The sequence below is a fragment of the Bos taurus genome, chromosome 4 (genome assembly GCF_002263795.3).
Source record: "Bos taurus isolate L1 Dominette 01449 registration number 42190680 breed Hereford chromosome 4, ARS-UCD2.0, whole genome shotgun sequence".
In the NCBI taxonomy this organism is placed as follows: domain Eukaryota; kingdom Metazoa; phylum Chordata; class Mammalia; order Artiodactyla; family Bovidae; genus Bos; species Bos taurus.
The window spans coordinates 65,717,476-65,729,769 of NC_037331.1; the positions used below are offsets into that span (position 1 = coordinate 65,717,476).

The following is a 12,294-nucleotide window of genomic DNA, read 5'->3' on the forward strand; positions in this document are numbered from 1 at the left end:
AAGAGCTGGACACGACTGGGAGACCAAACAACAAGAGCAACAACAAGGGGTCTTAGAACCAATGCCCCATGGATTCCAAAGGACGACTGTAATGGTACCCTCCTGCCCATACAACTGTATTGTTAAAACTTGGCTCAAACCAAAGAATTTACACCTACAAAGTCATTACTCTCTGTGCACTTTTAAGAACTGCCAAAGAGAAGGGCATGGCTAGTGCAGAAGAGCTCTACACTAGCAAGTAAATCAGTCCTGGCCAGAAGTCGACCTCCCGAATTCCACAGGACACACGACAGCACACTCCCAGATTCTTCCTGTTGCCGCTCACGTGGAGGACCCAAGGTCAACCGAGCTCCCTTTTGTGAGTCAGCACAGAACATATGCACACACAAATCTAAACGCAGTGCTCACCTCAAAAAGTTTGTGGAGAAGGAAAACAACTTTCATAATCTTTTAAAAGCATGGAAGACAGTCAAGAGGAGGAAGAGTTTTACCAGTCTTTACCATGGAAAACAACAGTCAAGGGTAAGAGACCCAATTAGCCCCTTGAAAATCCCTTGTGGGTTCAGAGACCAACACAGGTGACAGAAAATAAGGTCAATAATAGCTCCAGGCAGGAAGGGGAGGACTCACCAAAGGGACTGGTAATCTGGGAGGAGGAGACACTACAGCAGACATCATGGCATTACAGTAGAAGAGCAGCAGAAACAAGAACATGCTATTAGGGTGCTGTGGTGATGGTCACTCTGAACGTAAGTGACAAAGATACGAAAGTAACACATGGGGGGAAATCCATTGGGAGTTAAGTTATATCACAGCATGCCCTGCACCTACAGTCTAGCTTATAACTCGTCACTGGAAGATATTTATGAGAAATTATAAGGAAAATAATACATCATGTATACATTTATCTGAATCATTAAAAAGGAAAGAAAAAGAAAACGAGACTACACTGGAGGAGGAAATGAACAGAGTGCTAATGCATCACATCAGCCTTGAAGGATAAACAGAATGGACATATGCCAAAATCAGGACTCAGAGATCAAGGAAAAACCTAAGAACTAAGAGGAATGTCAGCGTGCCGGCCTAACAATGATGGTGATACCAAAGTCACACTTGATTTTCGTATATTAGAAAGGCATTATTAAACTGGAACACAAATACATTAAATGTCATCTGTTTCCTCTTCTTTTTAATCTGTTAATTTAAGTAGGTAAACTCTGTGTAAGTACTGACCATATGGAAAGATCAAAGAAGAAATCCTACAAATGTAAACTTAGAGAGGACAGATGGACAAAGAGGAAAAAGGAACGTTATCTATGTTGTTACTTTATTGTTTTATTGGCCTTTTCCCTCTAAAAAGTTTTTGAAAAACTGTAATAGATTCAACAATACAGCCAGTCCTCTGTATCTGTGGTTTCTACATCTGCAGATTCAACTATGAATCAAAAGTATTTAGAAAAAAATTTTCAGAAAGTTCCAAAAACTTAAACTTTGCTGCAAACCTGGCAACTATTTGCAAAGCATTTATATTATGTTTGGTATCATAAGTAACCAGCTAATTGAAAGTGTATGGGAAGATGTGCATAGGGTCTACGTAGATACTAAGCCTTTTTATGTAAGAGACTTGAGCATCCCAGGATTTTGGTGTCAGTGGGGCTCCTGGAACAAAACTGAGGAATGACTGCATTCTCTTTCTACAAAGTGTCTACTGCTCTCAAAACTTGGCATCAGGTGACTGTACTAAATACACATCTCAGCTGGCCACAAATGTGGGCATTTGTGCTCAATCCAGTTTCCTACCCAACAAAAGAAAACTCAATAAAGAACAGGTACTGTTTAGATCACAGAATAAAACTTAATAACAGCATTACTATCACAGCAGTGGCAGGTTCCATTTCTTGTTAATCCCCAAGTCACTTTTCAAAAGCACAATCTAAAGTGTTTTCCAAGACTCTTAAGAACCTGTTATTTGAGTAAGAACCAAAGAGATAAAAGGCTTATTAGTTCAACAGATGTCTAGTTAGTCCTTCTCATAAATACTTATTTTTGCCTTTGATCCAGAGTTTGGGAAAATTCAACCATCACACCTAATAAGCTTTCCAAGCACATGTTACTGCATGGGGTGTTTCAAACAAAGAGGCAAAAATAAAACTCATATAAGCTCAGAAACCCCAGCACATAAAAATAACAAAACAGGAATTAAGGGGGAAAAAAAAAAGCTAAAAACATGTAACTTGATCATCTGAGTCACTAAAGATGCCAACTAGTATATCTATGTTCTTAAACATATACTTACTCATTATCATTTACTAAAGATATTGATGAAGATATTTATGTACTAAATGGTGAAACTACAAAAATATGCCTGAGAATGGTAGACAACAATTTTGAGATCATGGTGACCCCTTAGGAGGGAGAAGAAAAGGTTAGAGCATTAACTGTATCAGTAACTTTTTTATTTAAAAAAATACAATATGAGGCACACAAAAAGAAAATATTCAAGTCTAAAGGAGTTTCCCCCTCTCCTTTAAAGTTTATTACTTCAGAGCTTTTGGTCTTGTTTAGTCCAGTCTTATGATCTTACACAAAATGTGAGGCCTAAGCTCAAAGCTAGGCCCACATTTTCCTTTTAATTTTTTCTTTAATTCTTTTAAATTTAGGTATAATTGACATATACAATGATATTAGTTGCAGGTATATAATGTAACAATTTGATATTTGTATATATTGCTAAATGATCACCGCAATAAGTCTAGGTAACATCCGCCACCTCACACAGTTATAATCGTGTGTCTGTGTGTGTGATGAGACCTTTTACAATCTACTCTCTAAGCAATTTTCAAATACACAATACAGTACTATTAACTGTAGTCACCATGCTGTACATTCCATCCTCAGGACTTCTCAGACCCACATTTTCTGACTTCCCATCCTTGAGGGTTTGGCCACAGCTCACAGTGACACTCAGAAAGGATGAGCAGGAGTGCAGTAGGGTTTATGAAAGCAGTGTACCAGGGGTTTAAGGGCAGGGGCGGGAAGTCAGACAGCCCTGCCTCACATCCCCGCTCCACCACTCCCCTGCTGAGACTTGGGCAAATCAACTAACATCTCAGCACTTCAGTCTCCTAAGAAATAGAACCAATGAATGGAATTATTGTGAGGATTACATAGGCTGATACACTTAGAATGGTATATAGCCCTTAACAATTACAAATACCAAATGAACAAACAAATGAAATGCCATTCAGGCAGGATTCAGAATCTAAATTGAAAACAGCAAGAATTTGGGTCTGGTTTAGCTTGAAATCTTCTCACATAAAACACTTTATTGGTTTAACTTGAAAATAAAAAGAGATTTCAGAATATCTAGTACATATAAAGAAACTAATGATCACCTATAATCCAAAACTAATTACCACTATCATTTAAGCAAACATATGTCAAGTAAGTTTGTGAAGAAAGTTAACATAACAAGAAAAACCTAACAGATTCTTTCCTAATTCAATAAAGTTAAAAGTATATGTTAAAAACAATATCAATAATAGTCACTACAGATATATGCATATATCATTATGCATATACACACGTGTATTTTTAGAACATCTTATTTATTTTTTAATTAGTGAGAAATTGCTTTATAATTTTGTGTTGGTTTCTACCGTACCTCATAGTTTTGATTTGCATTTCTCTAATAGTGAGCAATGTTGAGCATCTTTTCAAGTGTTTATTGGCTATCTGTCACTTGTGTATATGTTTTTAAAGCATATAAAATTACTTTGAATAGAGGTTGACAAATCAAGGTTCATGGAACTAAGAATAGTTTTTATGTTTTTAAAGAGTTGTTAAAAAAGAAAAAACAAAAAACAGAAGAGAGCCACAGAGATCTACAAAGCCTAAAACACTTACTATGTTTACTATGGAAAACGTTTATTGAGCCCCGATTGAGAAAACAGATATGGAACACTCTTGGGGAGCACACAGTTGGAAGTTTCACTTTTTATATAACACACTTAAAGAATTATTTTTCACTTTCCGTTTTACACAAAAAGGTTGTCATTTTTAAGTGACTTTTTTTTAACTGGAGCTCCTTGTGCTAAACAGCAGCTTCCCACTAGCTGTCTATTTTACAGACGGCAGTGTAGATACGTTAATGCTACTCTCTGTTCCGCCTGCTCCTTCCTACCCTGTGCCCACATGTCTGTTCTCTACATCTGCAGCTCTATTCCTGCTCTGCAAATAGATGCATCAGTACCATTAAAAAAAATTTTTTTTAATTAAAAAAAAAAATCTATTTTTTCAAAGAAAGACACTTTTAAAAGTTTTACTTTTTAAGAGAAACCAAGGGCATGTGAGAATCAAGGACCCTGAGTTAAGTCTCTGTTGGGTGAGAAGTCTCTCCAATATCAAATAAAGGAAATGCAGAAGACTCTGGGGCCCGCGTCTCGTGGCTGCTGCCCTGTTCCCACTGCTACCAATGCTAAAGCACCTCCTATATCCAAATGCCTTTCAATCCTAAACTTCAGTACTAATGTTCATGTCTGGGGGTGTGGGGGTGGGAAGGAACAGTGAAGAGGTAACCTGGAGGTCTTCTCTGAATTATTATTAAATACACAGAATTTGAGAAAAGGTAGTTCCTAAATAAGAGATCAGAATCTCCTAGTCTATCCCTCAAATCTACCAAACAGCTCTCCAAACGAAGAGCACTATGGGCTTCTTTACTCAGCCTGGCCACCACTTCCAGTATCTGCTGGGGTCCCTGTCAGGAAGGTGGCCATTCCATCTTAGCTGCGTTCAGGCATGTTACCAATCACACTGCCCACACCAGCAAAGGACACGCCAGGAACACACTGTCACCAGCCTTCTCTCTCTCTCTGTAAAAGCCATCCATATCTACAAAGGGATCCTGGGACATAAGGGTAGCCCCCCCTTATGACAGCACAGCGGGGCAACTACTTTTTCCATTTCGCTCAGGAAGAGATCTCTTTCCTTTTTGTTCCACTCTGACAAGAAGCACACAAAAGGCAACTTTGATATCCATGCTTCTAAGTTAACAATGTGAAAATCACATGGTTAGAGCCACTGCATTCTACTTACATAGGATGTTTTGGATTCAGCATCCCAACAGTCACAGGCATAATGGGCCATCTCATTCTCCATGTGCTGTCGGAAGCGGAGCTTCTCTGGAGAGACTCCAACCTTCACGAGGTAGAGGTAGATGCGGCCAATGAAATAGCCCAACACTGAGTTGTTAATCACACCCTAAAATAAATGAATAAACAAACTCATAGGTAAGTAGGCAAGCAACATGCAAACAAGCACAGAAGAATGAAAAAACCTACAAACATTAAGGCTTTTGAAGGCCAAGATACCATTTTCCATTGAGTTATTTATCATCTACTGAAAAATCTTTGAAACACAAAGCAAGCTAATTTATACAGCTTTCAGAATGATTTGAAATACCCAAAAATGTGATTAAGGCTATTTTCAAAAGTTTAACTGTCAAGCTAACAAGCAGATAATAGTGAATGATGTCATTCAAAATCTTTCCACCATACTCATTGGGTCAGCAAAAATTCAGCCTATTACCTCATACCTTCTAAATCTACAGTACTGAAAATGACATTCACAACAATTACCCTAAGGAATGGCATATATTCCTTCTGAATTAACAAAAGTCGTAAGACATGCTGAGGGGACTTTAATGTATTCTTATCCACTGAAATTTGCAAACCCCATATAGTATAAATCCCTTTACAACTTTAGTACAGAAGGGTTTTAGAAACTGTCTAGCCCCATCTCCTACCACCTGCAGGGCCCTTCTCTGCAAAAGGGCTGACAAATTATCACTCAGCCTCCACCTGAATATTTTCAGACAGGAAGCTCATTGTTCCCAGGGCAATTCATTCCATTATTAGGCAGCAACTACTGTTACCAAGTTTTTACTCACTCATTTCTCTAGGCAAATAATCATAGGGAAATTCTATTATATGCAAGCCCTTATCCCAATTGTTATGGGTAATACAGAAGAGTTTAAAATAGAAAGGGCTTGCTTCCTATGAGTCAAAATGTCTCCCCAAAAGAAGTCCATATTGTTAAAAGTCAGATTGATGGGGGACTTCCCTGGTAGTACAGTAGTTAAGAATCTGCCTGCCAACGCAGGGGACACGCGTTCAATCCTTAGGCCGGGAAGACTCCAGCTATCGTGGGGCAACTAAGCTGGTGCGCCACAACTACTGAGTCCGAGCTCTACAGCCTGCAGGCTGCAACTACCAAGCCCTCACACCACAACTACGCAAGCCTAAGACCTACAGCCGTGCTCCACAGCCAGAGAAGCCACCACAATGAGAAGCCCACGCCGCAACCAGAGAAAGTCTGCGTGCAGCAATGAAGACGAGTGTGGCCAAAAAAAAAACAAAAACTGATGCGGTACAATTCAAACCAACAAATTTTTTCCACATGCCCTGCTAAATTTTTTTTCATGTTAGTCCCAATGGCCCACACATTGGCATGTTCAGGTAATTCCCTCCCACTATAATAATACTGTGTAATAAATACTGTAAAAAAAAAAAAAAACCCACATACTGTATCAAATAAAGTGACTGTCAAAATATTTTATCATCCAGTACACAGAATCTGCTGAGTGCTGAACTCCAGGAAGAAGTATGCTCTAAATTAAGTTACCTATGGAATCTTACCTGTTCAACAGCATCTCCCAGGCGCATTTTCCGAGCAGACTGTCCGCTGACCTGGGCTTTCGCTGAATACAAATAAAGGTAGAGGTCTGCCACATTCTGGAACTTGGGATGGTCTTTCTCACTGGGATCTACAAAATGCTCAATTTCTGCCATTGTGAATTCTCTGAAAGCAAAAATATAAAGGATAAAAGTGGCACACTCAAAAAAAAATAAACAAAGCCTTTATTTTAAACTTCATTTAACACTAACACAGAATGATACGGAAAATAGTTGTTAAGGAACAGATTGATACAGTTTTTTTTTAAATTAGGAAAACCCAGGAACTTCCCTGGTGATCCAGTGGTTAAGACTGCTTTTCAATGCAGGGATGTGGGTTCACTCCCTGGTTGGGAGTGATCTTGATCTTGATCCCACATGCCTCCTGGCCGAAAAACCAGAACATAAAACAGAAACAATAATGTAACAAATTCAATAAAGGCTTTAAAAATAGTCCACATCAAAAAACAATTTTTAAAAAATAAAATTAAGAGAATCTGAGCAAATGTCAGACACACACACAAAATGAGATACTGCATAGTGCCTTCCAAATAAAATGATTTTCTTTAAAGCACTGGCAAGTCTTTACTAATGTACACTAAATGAAGTGCCTGATACTTACTTTTCAAAGAATGGGAATTAAAAGTGAATTTAGCTTTTATAATAGTCTGATTTCTTCCTTTTTATTGCTCTGAACAAGTAAATGACTGATAATGGCACCATACAGCTGGTGTCTTTAGAGTAACAGCTTCCTAAATGATGTGTTATTCAAGGCAGAGGACACGGCATGAATTGAACAAGCTAACATCAAGCAAACTGCATAATGATGAGATAAATATGCACATAGTAATGGTTTCCCAAAAAGATTTCCCTGAATGGCAATTTAGTAGCTATTGGGGGGGAATGTTTTAAGTTAATTTTATGAGTCAAAATCAAACCTCTCTTCTTTAAAACACACACACACAATTTACTAGGGCACTTCCATGATTATCTCAGATGTTTTAGAAGTAATGAAAAATTGCTTAAATGGGTCCTAAAAATACATGAAATGCATTGCGAAAGAGCTTTGATTTCTTTTTTACTTTTACTTTTTAATGTCATCTCTTATTCAGTCCAGCAGCACCTATACCTTAATTGCCTTTCAAAAGCTATCAAACATCTTCTGCGAGCACAGAAATGAGAGACAGACAGAGAAGCTTGATGTCTGTCCTCACAAAGCTTCCAACCAGGACAGCAGCAAGAGAACACTTAAAATGAAGGGCAGATCAATATAAGGACCCTGCCCAGAATCCCCAAATAATCAGCTGCCAAAGTCTTTCCATCTGTTCTGTCGATTAATCCAAGCTCACAGACAGGAGATGGAAATCAACACCAACACTGACTGTATCAGCTGTCTCTTGTCTTTGAGTTCAGAGACTCTACCTGGAACTGTGGAGACAAAATAGTCATCAGACTAGAAGACAGAGCCAGATAATCAAAATGAAATTTAATTAAAAAAAATTTCATATGAACAAATGATACTCCCCACCTAAACCAAAGGGATCACAGCTATACAAAGACTTAGCCACCTGCCAATTCTAGGTCAAGAAGAAGCTGTAACATTAAACAAGCTGTAGCCCTGCTGCTGCTGCTGCCGCCAAGTCGCTTCAGTCATGTCAGACTCTGTGCAACCCCACAGATGGCAGTCCACCAGGCTCCCCCGTCCCTGGAATTCTCCAGGCAAGAACACTGGAGTGGGTTGCCATTTCCTTCTCCAATGCATGAAAGTGAAAAGTGAAAGGGAAGTCGCTCAATCCTGTCTGACTCTTAGCGACCCCATGGACTGCAGCCTACCGGCTCCTCCATCCATGGGATTTTCCAGGCAAGAGTACTGGAGTGGGGTGCCATTGCCTTCTCTGGGTCCTAGTCTTACCATGGAATAAAAACCATGGAGATACTGACTTGTGAAGGATGAATGGATTTCCACCCAGGATCCTGCAGAGGCACATGACAAAATCAACCAAAATCCAGAAAACCAGGGAATAAAATGGCAGGAAGCCCCATTGGACTTTCCTCCATTAACTCCTGGGACCGTTTGTCTAAACTGCTTTCCCTGTTTATCACTTTTTATTCCATAGGCTCCAAGTTTTGCCTTACTTCATGGTCCTTTATAATCATCCAACGGTTACTCTCTTTGATGTAAATCCTCTCCAAAACACTGGCTTTAGACAAGCTCAGTCTCAGACAGCTTACTCAGTATTCTGAAAGCATGCTTGCAGACACTTCCTTTTCCAAAAGCAAAAGGAAAAAAGACATGAAGAAACCCAGAAACTGAGAAATAAGACAAATTCAAGTCTGACGAGTTTTTCAATGTTACAATACCAGTTAAAATTTAGGACTACTTTTCATTTTGCAGCAAGGCTCAGCGGGTCCTCCCCATTCTACTTAAGTTGTACAAGCTCCTTCCTCATGAACTCTCCCTTTTCTAGACCATTCAGCTGAAGGGACTACAGGCCTGAAGATAAAGTCTGGTGAGAACATAGGAGCGTTTCCTCAGAGGGTGTCACCAGGACTCACAAGATTAGGCAGGGGCTTTGCACGCTCTGATAATTACAGGCGGGATATGCTATGCTTGATGCTTGTAATTACAGCAAGTAAGAACTGTAGTTCAGTTGGTAAAGAATCCGCCTGCAATGCAGGAGATCCCAGTTCGATTCCTGGGTTAGGAAGATCCCTTAGAGGAGGGCATGGCAACCCACTCCAGTATTCTTGCCTGGAGTATCCCCATGGACAGAGGAGCCTGGCGGGCTACACTCCATGGGGTCACAAAGAGTCGAGCACGACTGAGAGACTAAGCACAGCATGACAAGAAAAGAACAGCTGCTGGGGCTGTGGAAAATACTGTGGAGTCTAAGAAAGTGAAATTTACCAACATAGCCCATTTTTATATGAAATTTATTACCTTAAAATATCAGGAAGAAAATGTATAGAAATTGCAAAAAACCTAAGTCATAAATAGCTAACTCATAATGAGAAAAACATAACTCAGCAGTGCCAAGATGTCTTCCTGCACATTCTTGGATACATTGACAAAGGGAGGTTATTGGAATAGAGACAAGAGACTGTCTAAACTAGAGTAGACAGAAGCAAGCTTGCTAGCTGGACTTTCTGTCATAAAGGTGCCCCAAATATGTGGAGGAATACCAATTGGCTACTGAAACACCCTCAGCCCAACACCAGTAACACTGTCTGTCCTGGATGCCTGGGATGGCCCTCCTGCCATAACCCTCACCTCCTTCTTCCTCACCCTACTCTCATCTCCACCACCACTTCCAGGAAATGCCTGCGTCGACAATCAAGATCTTACCATCCTCAAAACAGAACATGAACAAGGGGAAAAGATCATTTTGCAGCAGCTGTGAAACGTCAGCTATTCACCCTTTCCGTTCAAACCACACAGTCGCTCAAAGCTGCCCATCATCCCAGAGACTACAACTGAAGGTAACAAACATAAAACAAACTTTTTTGGAGGATAAAAAGAAAGATATAATCATGTAAGAAAGGACTTCCCTGGTGGTACAGTGGATAAAAATCTGCCTGCCAATGCAGGGGACACGGGTTTGATCCCTGGTCCAGGAAGATTCCAAGTGGCGGGGAACAACTAAGCCTGGGCGCTACAACTCCTGAGCATGCACCCTAGAGCCGGTGCTCTGCCACAGGAGAAGCCGCCCCAGTGAGAAGTCTGTGTACCGCAACAAAGAGCAGCCCCTGCTTGCCTCAACTCGAGAAAGCCCGTGAGCAGCAACGAAGACCCAGTGCAACCAAAAATAAATTAAACAATGATGTAAGAAAGAAGAAAGCTGTTTCAAATCAGCAAGCCTTTGTTTCCACTTCAATGCAAAAGTCACTCACTAATTTCACCAGCAGAACACCATGGGTGGTACCTGACTCTGATCAGTCCAGATCGAGGGGAGATCTCATTTCTGAAAGAATTTCCAATCTGGGCAGCAGCAAAAGGCAACTTTCCTTGGTTGAATTCCAAAAGCCGTTTGAAATTCAGGAAAATCCCCTGTGCAGTTTCTGGTCTCAAATATCTATAAATTTAAACAAATCAGTCTGTTACAAAGGAAGAAATCATGTTTCCCAATAAATCTGAAATTCTAGATACAATTCCTAAAAGTCCTAAATATACTATTCACACAAAGCTGTATGGGCCCTAAAAATGTTTTAGAAATAGATATTTTCTATTCTCACACAGGTAACAGAGAAGGTATCAGGTGATTGGTATGGAAACACCACTGTTAGAAATGTCATTTTATTTCATCATTCCAGTGAATCAAAGATGACTTCTCTCATGATGTCTCTAAAACTTCGGATATTCTTCGGATATTCTCCTGATTCTCACTTACTTTGGAGGCAGATGACAATTTTAGATCCTTTTAAAAATGAAGTTAAGCATCCCTCTGCTGTTAACCCACATCGAAGCATAACCATGGAACTATTAATAAAAAAAAGCCAGTACAGGCTGACAATTAACATCAGAACTCACTCAACAAAACCATTACACCACGGCAGGCAATTTTCAAGGCTTTTCATATCATTTTCTTCTTTGTACCCAGAGACACAAAGAAACAGGGAAATCCAGAATGATCAAATCTTTGTAGTAGTTTGTACTTTCAGCCCAAGGCTGCTTCTGATTTTCTCCACATTTTAAAAAGACACAGTCACTCAAATATATCATTATAGCCATTGCTTTCTTTTCAATTTCACAGAAAATATTCTGTGCAAAATATCACATAAGAGAGCAGTCTCAAGAACCTACTTCAAAAGAAACGTTTTATAGAAAAAAATTTTAAAACAAAAAATAAAATTTTACCTTCTTCTCATTCTAATATACCAATTCTTCTTATTTTTTGGTTTTTATCCAAATATAAGCATAGTTACAGTTACTCTGCATATTTATTAAGTAGAATGTACTAAATTATGAATTCTTTCTTTTATGCTTTTCCATTTTATAAAAAACAGTAAAATTTTCTTAACAGTTGTATTCTACTAAAATAAACTACTATAATTTATTAAGCAGTCCTCAAATTACTGGATGAAAAGGTCATTTTTACTTTCAATTTATATACTCTTTTTTTTGGGGGGGGCAAAGTAGTCACATTTATTTTCACATTCATAATAAAATCCCACTATGTTATTGCTTAAAGACACAGAGCCAAGAATTAGATGTTACAAACCTCTTTCAGAGCACAGGTTATCTTGAATTATCTTTTAAAATCCTCTTTTAAAGCAAGAATAGTTAAGGACATATTAAAACTAGCTGTTTTTTATTTTTTCACCAAGAACTTTACTGAACAACATTTTTGCTGTTTTGTTCCACTACCTTCTATCATTAATTAATACACTCTTGATAAGTATACCTTCCTTTCCTTTTGAATTCTTTCCTTAGATAAATTCACAGCAGTGGGAAAGCAGGTCAGAGGTCATGGCCCATTTTATGACTCTATATTAACAAAATGAAAGGCTCATCCTTTGCCTCTTTCCACAAAATATCCTGAATCAGCCCACTGTCTTACTCCAA

General features: G+C 39.0%; 1 protein-coding gene across 3 annotated transcripts in view; it reads right to left on the minus strand.

Annotated features, from left to right (window-relative positions):
- GARS1 (glycyl-tRNA synthetase 1) overlaps positions 1-12,294 on the minus strand; it is a 53,542-nt gene that overhangs the window by 12,681 nt on the left and 28,567 nt on the right. For all 3 annotated transcript variants that reach the window (NM_001097566.1, XM_059885431.1, XM_059885433.1), the window contains exons 8-10: positions 10,655-10,804; positions 6,696-6,858; positions 5,095-5,259 (exon numbers count right to left, since the gene is read on the minus strand). In NM_001097566.1, coding sequence (NP_001091035.1) covers positions 5,095-5,259; positions 6,696-6,858; positions 10,655-10,804 — 478 coding nt within the window. The remainder of the gene's footprint in view (positions 1-5,094; positions 5,260-6,695; positions 6,859-10,654; positions 10,805-12,294) is intronic.